This window comes from Pseudorca crassidens, chromosome 20 (assembly GCF_039906515.1).
Source record: "Pseudorca crassidens isolate mPseCra1 chromosome 20, mPseCra1.hap1, whole genome shotgun sequence".
Classification (NCBI taxonomy): Eukaryota; Metazoa; Chordata; class Mammalia; order Artiodactyla; family Delphinidae; genus Pseudorca; species Pseudorca crassidens.
The window spans coordinates 15,584,245-15,600,220 of NC_090315.1; the positions used below are offsets into that span (position 1 = coordinate 15,584,245).

At 40.8% G+C, this 15,976-nt stretch overlaps 1 protein-coding gene across 8 annotated transcripts; it reads left to right on the forward strand.

The window, feature by feature from the left end:
* Positions 1-1,518: 1,518 nt before the first annotated feature.
* ZNF571 (zinc finger protein 571) lies at positions 1,519-15,220 on the forward strand. 8 transcript variants are annotated; one of them, XM_067720112.1, is made up of 5 exons: positions 1,519-1,987; positions 5,353-5,440; positions 7,228-7,354; positions 7,629-7,724; positions 13,314-15,220. In XM_067720112.1, the coding sequence occupies exons 2-5, from the start codon at positions 5,432-5,434 to the stop codon at positions 15,005-15,007; spliced, it is 1,926 nt and encodes a 641-aa protein (XP_067576213.1). In that variant the 5' UTR covers positions 1,519-1,987; positions 5,353-5,431; the 3' UTR covers positions 15,008-15,220. The 8 variants fall into 8 exon arrangements, with proteins under 8 accessions (XP_067576213.1, XP_067576215.1, XP_067576216.1 ...); XM_067720111.1 differs by lacking the exon at positions 1,519-1,987 and adding an exon at positions 2,237-2,289; XM_067720113.1 differs by lacking the exon at positions 1,519-1,987 and adding an exon at positions 2,812-2,858.
* Positions 15,221-15,976: the final 756 nt, after the last annotated feature.

The window sequence follows — 15,976 nt, forward strand, 5'->3', positions numbered from 1 at the left end:
ATGCATGCTGCAACTAAGATTTGCATGCTGCAGCTAAAGATCCCATATGCCGCAACTAAGACCCGGCACAGCATACATAAATATTTTTTTAAAAAAACATGCCGGACACATATCATTACACTGATTGTATTTAAATGAAGTTCAAGAATTCACAAAACTAATCTACAGTGCTAGAAGTCCAAAAAGTGGTCACTTCTAGGTGGAGTCAGAGCTGACCAGGATGGGGCACAAGGGAACACTCTGGCGTCCTTGAAATGTTCTTTACCTTTTATTTTATTTATTTATTTTAATCAATTAATTAATTAATTTTTGGCTGAGTTGGGTCTTTGTTGCTGCGCGCAGGCTTTCTCTAGTTGCGGAGAGCTGGGACTACTCTTCGTTGCTGTGTGCGGGCTTCTCATTGCGGTGGCTTCTCTTTGTTGCGGAGCATGGGCTCTAGGCGCCCGGGCTTTAGTAGTTGTAGCACTGCGGGCTCAGTAGTTGTGGCACACGGGCTTAGTTGCTCCGTGGCATGTGGGATCTTCCCCGTGTTCCCTGCATTGGAAGGAAGGCGGATTCTTAACCGCTGCGCCACCAGGGAATTCCCGAAATGTTCTTTATCTTGATCTGTGTGTGGTATGTAAAAAAAATCATTGCGGTATATAGTAATATTTGTGGACTCTATGCAAATTATTCCCCCCAAAATAAAGACTAAAGCTGAATTTGCATTTTTCATCTCTCTTCATTTCAATGTAAAACTCATTTTTCAAATTATTTGCTAGATGAGATTACTTAAGTTTCTCCCCCTCCAAATCTTGAAGGCAAATTGATACTTCAGACTGCGCTGTCAAATTTAGCCAGCCACGTATAGCTATTTAAATATAAATTTATTAAAATTAAACAAAATTAAAAATTTATCTCCTCAGTCAAACTAGTCTCATTTCAGGTGCTCAAGAGCCAAATGTGGCCAGGGCTATGGTATTGGACAGCACAGACATTGGACATGGAATCCAGTTCTGCAGAAATATCTATTGGACAGCACTGCTCCAAATGTTACACGAATGTTAACCTCATTTTACAGGTGAGGAAACTGAAGCTTAAAGATACCACTGTTACACAGAGCTGCATCATGAGACAATCATACCCACTCTCACAATACTATGCTCACACATTTCTTTTCCCACATTGACTACTACAGGTGAACTCTCAAGGTATCTTTCACTTAACATTTCTATAATTCCATGGAATCTATTCTAAATTCACAACCATGCAAAGAAAAAGCATTTTCTTACAAGTTATAAAATACTTAATCATAGACTGTCTGATTAATCCCATACATCATCCTGAAAGCTATAGTTACAACCAACCCCAGACATTTAACACAGTCCCAAATGGATCACATGCTTATCCACTAATATTCCTCACAGTCTCAAGCACAATCTGACACACATCACACTCCCCAGTCTTCCCTTCTCCTGTAGAGAACATTTGCCCTTGCGCGCGCGCGCGCGCGCGCGCACACACACACACACACACACACACACACACGACCATGAAGTAAGCATCACACCCCTGAACCCCTTTGAGCAGCAACCCGGTAGTCACCGTCACCTCGTCCGGGCCAGAGCTCTGTCTAAGAAATCTGGACCCTGCTTCCCAGACTTCTGCAGGTTTTTCAGCCCTGGACTATATTTCTCTAAAGGCATCACTGCAAGACTCAAGCTCTGGTAACCTCTTTACGATTTTCTAGAACCTCTGGGAAGTCACTTGAGTAAAATGAAATAGTTCGGCTCACACCGCAGCAGCGTGAGTTCCCGGGTTCAAGCAAGGGAGCCCCGAGGCGCGCCCGATTCCGGACCACAGGACGTGGCCAACTGCCTCTGGATTCTGTTGGATGGGGCCGGGTTCATGTTTAAGACTACATTTCCCGGAGGCCACCGCGTCCCTGCGCCATTTCGTACACTTACTCCGTTACTCCTTGGTTTAAGGATCCAGTCTGCAGCGGTAGGTGAGTGCACTACCTCGCTGGGACCCGCACGCTGCCTTTGGGTTGGAGCATCCAGAAGGAAGTTCCTGTAAGGTGCTGGGAATACCGGTGTGCCGGCTGGGGATCGGTGCTGACAGGAATCGAGACGATCCTGGCTCTGGACTACGTATCTCCAACTTCGTAGCACTCAGGTTAATTCCTTACGGAAGTCGGCCTTGCCAGTGCGGAGTGGCTGTGCCCTTCTCCGCTGGTCATCGGCCCTGTCACTTCGGTTCCTAGCGGCAGAGGCGTGGTGCTATCAGCTGTGTTCCTCTGCGCCGCAGGTATGAGTGTGCACTTCGCGTCGCTCTCCTCCGGCAAAAGCGGCGCTGTGACTTTGGTTCCCGGCCAACGGGAGCAGGGAGATGTTATCATGAACGTTCCACAGTGCTGGGTGTGTGAGTGTGCGCGCGCTTTTGTGGCAGCGTGACGGGCTCACCTGCCGCCTTCCAACGCACTTGGCTGCTGTGCCCCTTTAGTGACTGTGTACTCTCCCGCCGTGAGACAGGGACAGAGTCTCGCCAGTTGAGAATCGCGCGGTTCCAGGTGCCGCAGTTCCTTCACTTTACAGAGAACGAGGCTATTCTGAAGATGCCCCTACAATGAGAGTTTATGCCCCAGGAAGGCAGAAGACCACCCTAACAGGATGCCCCATTCTACTTTGAGAACCCTATGGGGAAAAACTGATCCCTCTCTCAGCCTGAAGTTGTTGTGGGAATTGGTCCTAAACTGTTTGGTCGGCTCTGGGAAAGGCTTGATATCCTTTGATTCTTTTTTCTCTGTTCTACTTTTTCCAACAGAAGCATACAGAGGAAAGGAAAAAAATATTGCACAGCTAAAAGTCTCTTCTAAAGTATGTTGCCATTTTCTTTCTTCTCTCGAGTTTCTTCTTTTCAAGATGCTGCTACCTCCTGCAACATCTCCCTAAGGAGAAACCTTAGGAGAAACCAGTGACTGTCCTTAGGCATTGCTATCCCTGTGACTCTTGGCGCTCCAGGGATGGCCTCACCAGTCTACTCTACTCACCAACCACATCTTTACCTCTCATTTCCCACCTGATGACAAATCAGCCCTTTCTGGTCTAAGATTTTTGATGAAAGATAACTATACTTTCTGGAGAAAATGTGGACTTTTGTTTTAACTTTGTATGGAAATTTTCAAGCAGGGTAGAAAATAATACGACCCCAGTGTGCCCAACGCTCAGCCGTAATTTAACACATTTGCAAATATCCTTATACCTAGCCATCCCCCTTTTTCCTTTAGTATTTCAAAGTGTTATTTTAATCACATGTATGCTTATGTAACCAAAAGGACATATTTTTAAATAATAACCATGATGCTATCTCAACTTTAAAAACTAAGTCATTCCATAATATCATATACCCAGTATATATTCAAACTTCCCCAATTCTTTGGAAGATAGATTTTTTTACAATTGGTCTGTTCAAATCATGATTCAGATAGGTCCACACATTACATTTGGTTGTCAAATCTCTTTTCTTATTAAATTTTTTTTAAATTTTTATTCTGGACGACCGGCATGTGGGATCTTAGTTCCCCAACCAGGGATCGAACCCTGGGCCCCCTGCACTGGAAGCGTGGAGTGTTAATCACTGGACCGCCAGGGAAGTCCCTGTCAAATCTCTTAACTTTCTTTAATCCATAACAGTTTTCTCTATTTTCTGTTTTTACTTTAATTGTTGCCATTGATTTGTAGAAAAACTAGGTTATTTGTTTACAGAATATTGTGCATTCTCCTTTTGGCTAATTTCTTCCTTGTGGTGTCATATAATTAGTTCCCCTATGCTACATATTTCTGTTAAGGGGTAGTTAGATCTAGAGCCTTGATCAGATTCAGATCATATTTTGCCTAAATCACATTTTCAGGCAAAAATAATTCATAGGTTATGTTGTGTACTTCCTGTGACATCACATCCTGAGGTTTTTTAGTCTGGTGTCCCACTTCTGGTGATGCCATGTTGATTGGTGTTCAAGTGCTGTCCACTTAATTCTTCCTTTATAAAATGTCCTCTTCGTCTTTCACCTAAAGCATGCATTCTCAATGGCAGAAGGAGGGGTATTGCCCCCACGAGGGTGAAACTTGATTCTTGGCAGGGAGGGGGACCAAACTCTTACTAAATATTATAATGGTTTGTGGACACAGTACATAAACACATATACAGTATATCTGTGGTATTAAAATTTCATAGGTAAGTGGTATCAGGAGAAAAGTTGTCTTAAAAGGCTTTGGGGGAACTAATAATGAAAAAAAGGGTAAGAAACACTGACATAGAGGTTATAACATCCATTTATGATTGATGCTGAGATCTATTATTTTATTAAGGGTTACATATAGTGATTTTTTAAAAAAATTCTCTCAATTCCTTCTGCATTTCTTAGCTGGAGTTCTATAAATAAGAACTTTTCATCAACTATTTGGTTTTCCTAACTTAGCAAATTTCTGAGTGATAGGAGTGTCTTTTATTATTCGTAATGAACCCCTTTTGATCACACCTGAATTTATGCTAATGAGGTGGCTTGGAGTGGCCCCTAGATAGCTTCAGGATGGAGCTGATCACCAGAAAGACCAAATGATTAGAGGGTTGGAACTTTCCAACCTACCCACTGACCTGACCTCCAGGAAAGGGGAGGGTGGGACTGGAGGTTAAGCCCTATAAAAACTCCCGAACTAGATTTGATGAGCTTCTGGGTTAGTGAACACCTTGAGGTGCTTTGAAGGTGGCAATCCCAAAGAGAGCATTGGAAACTCCAAGCTCCCCCTCCACCATACCTTGCCCTATGCATCTTTTCCATGCATCTGCTCCTAAATTGTATCCATTATAATAAATTGGTAAACATAAGTGAAGTGTTTTCCTAAGTTCTGTGAGCCATCCTAGCAAAGTATAGAACCTTAGGAGGGGATTGTAGGAGCCCCCAATTTATAGCTGGTTGGTCAGAAGTACAGTGGCCTGGGATTTGCGATTGGCTTGTGAAGTCAGGAGCAGTCTTGTGGGTCTGAGCCTTTAAGCATGGGAGTGAAGCAGCTCACTTAGCATGTGGGCCCTGGGGAAGCGCTTCTCCCCAGGGCTCCCTGGGTACTCCCCTATCCTAGAGATGTAAGATGCCCATGGAAACTGGCGCCCTCTGGGGTCCTGTTCAGCATCATGGGGATTAAGGAAAAGTCTGGCCTGAATTCCCTCTGCTCTATCTGGATTCCACTGGATTTGTAAGAGGGCTGAGATTTTCCCAAACTTCCCTCAAAGAGGGGAAATAAAGGTAGTTCCAAGGTGCTCATTTTGTGGGCTCTGAGGCAAGCTTGTTCTCATGGCTTTGTTTTCCTTCTCCAGCCCTGCTCTCCTCTTAGGACTCTGCACATCTCCAGGAGAGGAACCAGAAAGTTGATCAGTTCTGACAGTTCTGAAAACCATGCCTCACGTGAGTTGCTGTTTCTTCTTTCCTCCCTGAAGTGCAATCATTTCGTTGGGTTATATGAACACCAGATATATTTATTCCCATATTTTCTGCCTTGCTTAGTCATGTAAAGGAACTGCTCCCAAATTTCTCCCATTCCAGTGACTGATCGTAGCAAAGAGCTTCATTCTTCTCTAAGTGTTTTTCCCTGCACCAGATGGTATTCTGCCAGGAGCCCTGAGGAAGCAGAAATATCTCCCCTTAAGCAGAAATATCTCCCCTTAATATCTCCCCTTAAGAAATATCTCCCACTGTGCTAGTATTAGCACAGTGGTTTAGTGAGGTAGTTAAATGAGACACATGACAGACTTTGATCTCTACAAACCTAGGTTTTCCACTTGGAAGTGACAGCATTTCTGCTGGTTGTTCCCAGTCTCAGTGTGTGGTGAGATTTTTTTGTGAGGCCTTTGAAATTGGTTGGGGAATTGAGTCCTGAGAAGAAAGAGATCTTGCCTCTTGTACAGTTTCATGTTGCTGCTGTAACAAATTACTACAAACTTAGTGACTGAAACACAAACCTACTGTCATACTTCTGGAGGTTGGAATCTGAAATCAGTCTTATAGGGCTAAAATCAAGGTGTTGGTAGGTCTGTGTTCCTTCTGGAGGCTCCAGAGGAAAATCTATTTTCTGGCATTTCCAGCTGCTAGAGGCTGCTCACATTCCTTGGCTCAAGGGTCCCCTCCATTTTCAGAGCCAGCAATCACATCATTCTGATCTCTGCTTTCATTATCACATCTCCTTTGACTCTTCTGCCTCCCTCTATCACTTAAAATACCCTTGTGATCCCATTGGCCCCAACCAGAAAATCCAGGATAATCTCCCCAATATTCTTAATTTAATCACATCTACAAAGTCCCATTTGCCATGTAAGGTAACATACTCACAGGTTCCGGGGGTTAAGATATGGACATCTTTGCGGGGTCATTAGTCTACCTTCCACATCCCTCTTGCCAAGAAACCAATGAGAGGCAAGGCTTACCTTGGAGTTGGCCAGAATGTGTCAGAGTGATGCCTGTGTGCACCTAGACTGGCATCCATCAGCCTGCTGTAGCCTAGGAACACAGAACGTAGGAGCAAATAAAATCTGCCAGATGTATAATCTTTCGAGAATTTTAGATTCCTAGAGCTAAAGACATTAAAGAATTTGTTTTAACTACTCCCAAATAAGCAGATCATTACATCCATAAAGTGAAAATACTGTATGTCCATTATATTTGGTGACATAGTATAGTGACTTAATGAACTTGAATCTTCAAAAAGATTCTAAGTTACATCCAAATTCTATGTTCCAGTCCAGAGAGTTGTTAAAAAATTGTTTGGAAAGATTTCGTCAATTTTGTTTATCCTTTTCTTTAAAGAGAGAAGTTAATTTCAGAAAGAACCCATTAATTGAGAATTTATTTATTATTTATTGAGAATTAGAAAGCTTAAAGTGCTGGGTGATTGCATACAATATTTCATTCAATTGGGAAACTGCAATCTTCTGGCCTTTTGTATTCCCAGACCTTTCGGGATAATGGAATTGTCCTAGTATACACAGGAAGTTTTGTCTGTGGCAATAGCAGTGATCAAGGATCATGCTGACACTACAGTTCAGGCACCCAATTTCCTTCAGTGTTACAGGTGTTCGGCCATGGCATATTGTTTATTATATCACCCCCTTCCTTCAATGCGCTCCTCCTTCTTATCTCATTTTACCTCAAAATCATCATCGTATTTTCACAAATAATAAATGGATTTGTTGTTTCAGTGGTTGGTAACTTTCAGGGATGTGGCCATCAACTTCTCTCAGGAGGAATGGGAATGCCTTGACCCCATTCAGCGGGATTTGTACAGGGAGGTCATGGTGGAGAACTACAGCCACCTGATCTCACTGGGTAAGATCATTTTACACAGTTTTCAGAATTTGTCTCCCATACTTTCTGCCTCCTTCATTGTGAATTTCTGATTTCTATTCCCTAAGGAAACGTTTGAGTTTTTTAAAAGTAGAAGTAGACAGCCCCACTGTGTACCTTTTTATTTCTCACCCTTCGGACCTTCACATCTTCCTCCATCACTTCCTGTTAGTTTCTCTTCTTTGATGACCAATGGACTGGATTTGAATCTGGGACTCTTCATCCCATGACCATGTCCCGTTTCTTTTCTTTTAAGCTGGATGTTCGATCCCTAAGCCAGACGTGTTTTCCTTATTGGAGCGAGGGAAGGAGCCCTGGATGGTGGTGAGAGCCATGACAAGATGGAGCTCAGGTGAATAAGAGCTTGCCACACAGGATCAGCTATTGCTGATAATAATACAGCTGCTTTATGAAGTGACAACACTTTGCGATGTTTGTGTGAAGCTCCCTTCAAAGGCCTGTGGAAAGAAGACCTGAGACCTAGGGAGAGCAGGAAGGTGATATCGACATGAGTTCCCAAAGGAACTTCCTTTCCAACTCCCATTTACCGCTCTTCCTCCTACATTCACCCCACCCTTTTAAAAAAATTAAGTTATTTATTTATTTATCACTTTTGGCTGCGTTGGGTGTTCATTGCTGCACGCGGGCTTTCTCTAGTTGCGGTGAGCGGGGGCTACTCTTCATTGCGGTGTGCAGGCTTCTCATTGCAGTGGCTTCTCTTGTTGCAGAGCACGTGCTCTAGGCGCCCAGGCTTCTGTAGTTGTGGCACCCTGGCTTAGTTACTCTGCGGCATTTGGGATCTTCCCGGACCAGGGCTCAAACCCGTGTCCCGTGCATTGGCAGGCAGATTCTTAACCACTGTGCCACCAGGGATGTCCCCCCCTTTTGCTTTAATGAGGAAACTACCTTTGGTTTCTTCCAAGACAATCCTTTTTTCTATTTCTTGATTGAGTTTTTTTCCAGTTATTTTTTTTTATTTAGCTAGGTATCTCCAACCAGCAAACGTTTGTTGAGAGCTTATTGTGTTCTTAGATTAGGATGGACAGGGATGATCTCTCAGAGGAGGTAACGTTTGAACTGAGACCGGAAAGAAATTAGCAGTGTAAAAATAAGGCAAGTGTGTGTTCAGGCAGAGAGAACAGAAGTGCAAAGGCCCTGAGGAGAGGCTGAGCTTCCTTTATTTGAGGATCAGCAAGAAGGTCAATGTGGCTAGAACAGAGTGAGTGAAAGTGGAAATTAGAGATGAGGTCAGAGAAATAGGCAGAGATCAGATCATATGAGGCCTTGTAGGCCATTTCAAGGAGTGAGGTTTTATCCTAGGTATGATAGGGAGCCCTTGGAGACTTTTGTGCAGATGAGTAGGGGATTATTGTTTAAAGATCACTCTGGGTGTTATGTGTAGGAAGACGGTAAGAATGGAAGCAAAAGACCAGTTAGAGGACTGGTTCAAGAGTCTATATTATGGATAATAGTGGCTTGGAATGGGGTTTAATATGTGGAGGTGATGAGAATGGGTTATATTCTGGTTGTATTTTGATGGTAGGATTAATAGGACTTGCTGAAGGATTGGAAATAGAAAGAGGCATCAGAGTTTGGAAGCCTGCAGATGGAAGTTAAGAGTTATGCATTTGAGATGCCCATTAGATATCTCCATAGAGAAGTTAGATACACATTTGAAAGCCTGCAGGAGGGTAGTCAGGACTGAAGAGACAAATATAGGATTAATCTCTGTATGATGGGATGAGATGAGATTATGGAGGGATTGGTTTAGTTGGAAAGCAAGGTAAATAAAGTCCAAGGGCTAAACCATGGGGCATTCCAACATTTAGCTGGGAAGAGGAAAATGATGCAGCAAAGGAAATTGAGGAGCTTCCTGATTAACCTGTGATCTAGGAAGTAATTGGGAATTCAGTGTACTGGAAGCCATGACAAACACAAGGAGAGAGTGGTTAACTGTGAAAGATACTGCTAAGAGCTCAAGTAAGGTGAAGGCTAAGAACTGACTATTGGATTTGGCAAGATGAAGGATATTGGTGACACTGACAAAGTAGGTTTGGAAATGAGAGGAGCAAAAACCTGATTGTAGAGGATTAAAAAGAGAATGAAGAAGAAATAAGTCAACAGTAAAAACTACAGTGGGATAGTGAGTTAACTCACCAGGCAGTGTGGAAGGCCCATTTGAGGAGCTCTCAAAGGTACAAACAGAGTTTTTAAATGCTTTAGAAGTTTTAAATAACAGTATTATAATAGTAAGGAAAAAGAAGTATGATATAATAATGAGGAAAAAGAAGTTTGATTCAAGTTTGTATATGTAACTACATAAAAGTGCAGGGAAAAAACCTGGAAGTAAATACAGCAAAAGGTTAGTTATGAGGGTGGGAGTAAAGGGAAATAAAAAGTATAGACAGGAAGTACAACAACTCTTTTGAGAAGTTTTGCCAGGAAGGAGTACAGTAAATGGATAGGAGCTGCAAAGTGAACCAAAGAATCAAAGGAGAGGTTGTTTTGTTTGATTTCAAAGGAGAGTCTTTAAGATGGAGATAAATAATAGAGAGATGGTATAAGAGTAAATGAAATATGTGTGGTAGTGGTCAAAATGATGATTGCTCGAAACTGAACTTTTAGAGGTGTTGTGATTATTGGTAACAACAAGGTCTATTATATCTACTGTGGGAGAGGGTAGGTGGAAAGAAGTGAAGGAAAACAGTGTTTCAGGGGAAGCAGTGTGCTCAAGGTTTCAATCAGAGCAAGAAGGTGAAGAGAAGAATCAGAAGGGAGGCTGAGGTTAGAGTACTTCTGGAAAGTACACTATGAGTTCCAGAAGATCTGTTGGTTAGCATGCAGTAGAACCAACAGATCATAAACCATAAACCAACAGGTCATAAAAGAGGATGTCCAGACCTGGATTGGGATGAGAGTCCTAGTGATGACCAAGGACCCAGGAAGCCAGAGCTTTTCAGAGGTAACTGGATACCCAGAGATGTCAAGCATTACAGGATTGGTCCTGAGTGGTCTCTTTGGGGAAGGTGGGTACTTATTCCTGTTAGAAACTAAGAGTGGTTGTCTTAATAGAAGAAAGAATTGTAGGTGCAGTGTTGCTAGAAGTCTGGGTTTGGGGAAGGCTTTTCAGGAATTGCAAAGGTCTGTGAAATTTCAGATGAGCCCTGAAAAGATGGAAAGCCAGTAGGGAGGCTGAGGGTAGAGGGAAGAGCATTCCTAGCAGAGGGAACAATGCACTGAAGGCTATAAGAGGATAGAGCCTGGTGTATATGAGATATTCAAAGAAGACACTTGTAGTTGGAGCCTAGTAAGGGAGAGGTACCAGGTGTGAGTTTGGAGAAGCTGGCAGAAGCCAGGCCAGGCAGCACCTTCTAGGTGTTATGAAATGACCTGGTAGGCTGTGAGCAGCATTTGTTTTTGGTTGGTTTGTTTTTTAACATCTTTATTGAATGTGAGCAGCATTTGTTTTTATTTTTTGGTTTGGTTTTGTTTCATAAATAAAATAACACAGAAGAGAAAATAAAATAAAATATCAGAATGCATCACACGTAAAAAAGAAAATTTCATGACCTGTTTGTCTTGTTTATGTTTGTGCATGTGTACTCACAATATAACATGCATAATAATATAACATGCATTTCTTATTGTGAGGTTGCAGTCAAAAGCAGTTTGAAAGATGCTACTAACAAGTTCGAATTTTATCGCAAAAGCATTTGCAAGCTTATGAAGAATCTTATATAGGACAGTGACATAATGTGATTTACACATTTAATATATTACTCTGACTGCCAGATGGAGATGAGAAGGAAGGGTCTCATGACGTTACTGAGTAGGTTATTGTCGTGGCTCAAATGAGAGTTGCTTTGGGCGTCCTCGGAGTGTTGGCAGTGGTGTTGGGGATAAGGAAACAGATTCAAGAGCTATTTAGGAGATAGACTCAGTAGGACTCAAGGGGGTAAGAGTCAAAGGGGCCTTTCAATATGCCTTCTGCTTTTCAGACTCCATTTTGTTGTCTTCAGTCATCACCCCTTTTGCAGTTTTCCCAGTTATTCTTGCATTGATTTAATGACAGTAAAAAGAACTACTTATTTGAATACATTTCATACATATTCCTCAACCTCAGCCTGGTTTTAAGACTTGGGTATTCTTATCTTTACTTTCTTTATCACACTAGGTCGCCATTTAGCACCTTACCCTGTGTGGTCTCACAGTGCTTCCCACCCCAGAATCATTAGATTTATATTTCTTCCCATTTTTATTATTGTGTTACTATAACATGGAGAGCAGTTTGGAATCTAAACTGGATTTATCTGGTCCCTTATGCTGTTCCATTAATCACCATATTCCAGTTGGTTTCTTTCCTACTGTCTTGTAAACCATATTGTGCTTCTCTGACAGAAAGTAAAAGCCAGATACTCTCATCCCAGTACATTTTGCTGACGAGTTGGTGTTAAATTGAGCCGTGTGGGGGTTTTTGTTTACAGTTTGCAGTTTCATTGTACTTTACGGTTTACAGTTTCATTGTATTTTACAGTTTACAGTTTCATTGTACTTTACAGATTACAGTTTCATTGTACTTTTTAGCAAAAGCACGTTTTCCTCAGATTTCTGACTCTTATTTCTAAAAGACCATTTGAACTTGAATTTACTAATATATATTTATTTTCTTTCCCACTACCATCCTCTATTACACTCTACAGCCTATATGCAGTGTTGCCAGAGTGTGCCTGGGGCTCCAGTCACAGTGGATAGTGTTCTTCTACATTTTAAAATTACACCCATCTCCCAACTTTGTTCAGAATAACATAAAATTTTCTTTAGTGTATAAAGTTGTCACTATTTCTAGAACATTATAGAACCTTATGCTTTTCTGGAAAATATGAGAACATTTGGCCTTGAGTAGAAGGCACTGGAAAGAAAGACCTGAAAAAATACATGAAGGGAAGAAGAAAACACTGTGTTTGCTTTCTGTGTTCTGGGGAATAGCTATAAAGAGGAATATTTTTCCTACGCTTGTGAAGCTTGAGGAATAGAAGGATCAACATAAATAAAGAAAATGTAATTCTAGAATTGCAAAGATTGAAACAAGAATGAAGAAGAAGGTGCAGATATAGAGAATAAAGACATGGCATGGACCCAATTAGAGTTTTCAATGATAGTCTTTCTGAGCAGCTGGCATTTAAGTTAGTATGTTTTAGACGAAAAGGAACTGGCCTTGCAGAGAGCATTCCTGGCAGATGGAACAGCATGTGAGGGAGTCTAAAATGCATAAGAATTTGATAAGAGGCTATTACAGTGAGAGATGTGTGGCTTGGCCTAATGTGGTTGTAGTGGATGTGGTCAGATATTTGATAAATTTTGACAGGAGAGCTAATAGGATTTGTTGATAGATTGGCTATCCACCCAGGCATTTGTTTGTTTATTTCCAGGGGTGTTTTTGTTGTAATTTTATAAGCTTCCTTGGTGATTCTAATCCACTCCAAAGTTTGAGAACCACTGACTTAATCTGTTTTCTTAATTAATTTCCCCCCTATAAATTCCCCTCATTCTATGTTCTCTCCTTGTGCCTTTTTCTAAATTGCACAAAATTTTTAGCAATGTTTAAGCCATTCTGTTCTTATGAGAATTATCATTTTTATCTACCTTTTTTTTTTTTTTTTTTTTTTTGCGGTACGCGGGCCTCTCACTGTTGTGGCCTCTCCCGTTGCGGAGCACAGGCTCCAGACACGCAGGCTCAGTGGCCATGGCTCACAGGCCCAGCCGCTCCACGGCATGTGGGATCATCCCGGACCAGGGCATGAACCCGTGTCCCCTGCATTGGCAGGCGGACTCTCAACCACTGCGCCACCAGGGAAGCCCTTATCTACCATTTTTACCTTAGACAGTTCATTTCTTCTTACAAACAAAAACAGCAAGAATTCGCTTTCTTGTTATTTTACAGACTTGGAATACAGCTGTGAGACCAAAAGGTCATGTCCAGAAAAGGGAACTTATGAAATGGAATCACTGCAATGGGAGAATATGAGGAAACCTATAAGCCATAACCTTGAGTGCAATGATCTTGGAGAAAATACAGAGTGCAAAGGCAAGTTTGAGGATCAACAGAGAAGTCAGGAAAGACCATACATGCGCATGAAAATTACCTGTAAAGAAGAGGCCACTCAAAGCCATTCCATGTCCCCTATTCTTCATCAGATAAATCCTACCAAGGAAAAATTGTACAAATGTAAGGAATGTAAACAAGCTTTCAGCTACTTGTCATGCCTTATTCAACATGAGAAAAGTCATAATAAAGCAAAACACTCTGACGTTAAGAAATGTAGGAAGATCTTCAGCAAGAAGCCAACCTATATTCAACATCAGAGGATTCAGAATGGTGAGAAACCTTATGAGTGTATGGAATGTGGAAAGGCCTTTGGTCGTAGCTCTGATCTGATTCAACATCAGAAGATTCATACTAATGAAAAACCTTATCAATGTAAAGCATGTGGGAAGGCCTTTATTCGTGGTTCACAACTCACTGAACATCAGAGAGTTCATACAGGAGAGAAACCATATGAATGTAAGAAATGTGGAAAAGCCTTTAGTTATTGTTCACAATATACACTCCATCAGAGAATTCATAGTGGTGAAAAACCTTATGAATGTAAGGAATGTGGGAAGGCCTTTATTCTTGGCTCTCAACTTACTTACCATCTAAGAATTCATAGTGGTGAGAAACCCTATGAGTGTAAGGAATGTGGAAAGGCTTTCATTCTTGGTTCACACCTTACTTATCATCAAAGAGTTCATACTGGTGAAAAGCCTTACAGATGTAAAGAATGTGGGAAGGCCTTTTTATGTGCCTCTCAACTTAATGAACATCAGAGAATTCACACAGGTGAGAAACCCTATGAATGTAAAGAATGTGGAAAGGCCTTTTCTCGTGGCTCACAACTTACTTATCATCTGAGAGTTCATACAGGTGAGAGACCCTATAAATGCAAAGAATGTGGGAAAGCCTTTATTTCTAATTCTAATCTTACTCAACATCAGAGAATTCATACAGGTGAGAAACCTTACAAATGTAAGGAATGTGGAAAGGCCTTTATTTGTGGCAAACAACTTAGTGAACATCATAGAATTCATACAGGTGAGAAACCCTTTGAATGTAAGGAATGTGGAAAGACCTTTATTCGTGGTGCATATCTTACTCAACATGAGAAAATTCATGGTGAGAAGCATTATGAATGTAAGGAGTGTGGGAAGACCTTTTTTCGTACCACACAACTTACATATCATCAGAGAATTCATACAGGTGAAAAACCCTACAAATGTAAGGAATGTGACAAAGCTTTTATTTATGGCTCACAACTTAGTGAACACCAGAGAGTTCATAGAGGTGAAAAACCCTATGAATGTAAGCAATGTGGGAAGGCCTTTATTCGTGGCTCACACCTTACTGAACATCTAAGAACTCATAATGGTGAGAAACCCTATGAATGTAAGGAATGTGGGAAGGCCTTCAGTCGTGGCTCAGAACTTACTCTACATCAAAGGATCCATACTGGTGAGCAACCCTATGCATGCATACAGTGTGGTAAAGACTTTAGACGTCATTCACAACTTATTCAACATATGAGGCTTCATAATTGAGAAAGCTTTATATATGATTTAATATAAGAAAGTCTTCACCCATCTTCAGCAGCTCTGGAATATTAGAGAACTCATATTATGTTTGTAATGAAATAGGACATCCTTTTGATTGTGTTCAAAATCAACTCATTTTTAGAAAGCTTATATTAACTTCATGAATGCAGAAATAAATGACTTCTGGAACCCATTAAACATTTTTAAAAATCTCTATAACCCTGGAATGTAATGCTCAATTATATCCTTTTTTGAGCACCATCTCTATTTTAATATTTCCTAACTGTGAAATTGGATAGGTTACTTAACTTCTCTGTGCCTCCATTTCTTTATGTGTAAAATACTATAATGGTATAATAATGATCAAATTGTAAGTGATTAAACACATGTAACTCCCTTTGGACAGTATCTGATACTCAGTGTTATTATCATTATTATTATCATCATCATTATTATTATCATCATTATTAATGCTATTAGAGAAGTCAAATGGTAGGAATATTTTATAAGTACCGTAGAAAGATGTAAACATTCTATTACCATCTATCCACTTTTGAACCCAAATAATTTATTCTATGACAAGAGCTTTAGAACATAATAAGAGTATGAAGGTCTCTATTTTAGAGCTCATAAATTTTGCTGCACCAGAAAATTCATACTGGAAAGAAACTCTATGGAAGAAATTTCTTTACGGTTGTAGAGCTTTTTTATAAAATCAAGGAGAGGTGATTTTTCTACAACAAATTACAAAAGCAGAAGTCATTATTCCACATTTTCTAATTACTACTTTAAGGATAAAAGAATTTACCAACAAAATGATAGCGAAGTTAACGCCATTAAAAAAAAACCTATAAAATATTGTCTTAAATGAGAAATCAAAGCAAAATTTACCAACTACACTTTTTCCTCATTATCTGAACCTAATCTATTCCTGATAACAGGTTGAACAGTAAATTTTCAGATGCCCAAACTTCA

Excerpts from the sequence above, each read along its gene's own strand:
- ZNF571 (XM_067720108.1), top strand. The coding sequence starts at position 2,652 with ATGCCCCATTCTACTTTGAGAACCCTATGGGGAAAAACTGATCCCTCT. Across the intron at positions 5,441-7,628 it reads TTCTGAAAACCATGCCTCAC|CTGGATGTTCGATCCCTAAG; the intron begins GTGAGTTGCTGT and ends TTTTCTTTTAAG. Across the intron at positions 7,725-13,313 it reads CATGACAAGATGGAGCTCAG|ACTTGGAATACAGCTGTGAG; the intron begins GTGAATAAGAGC and ends GTTATTTTACAG.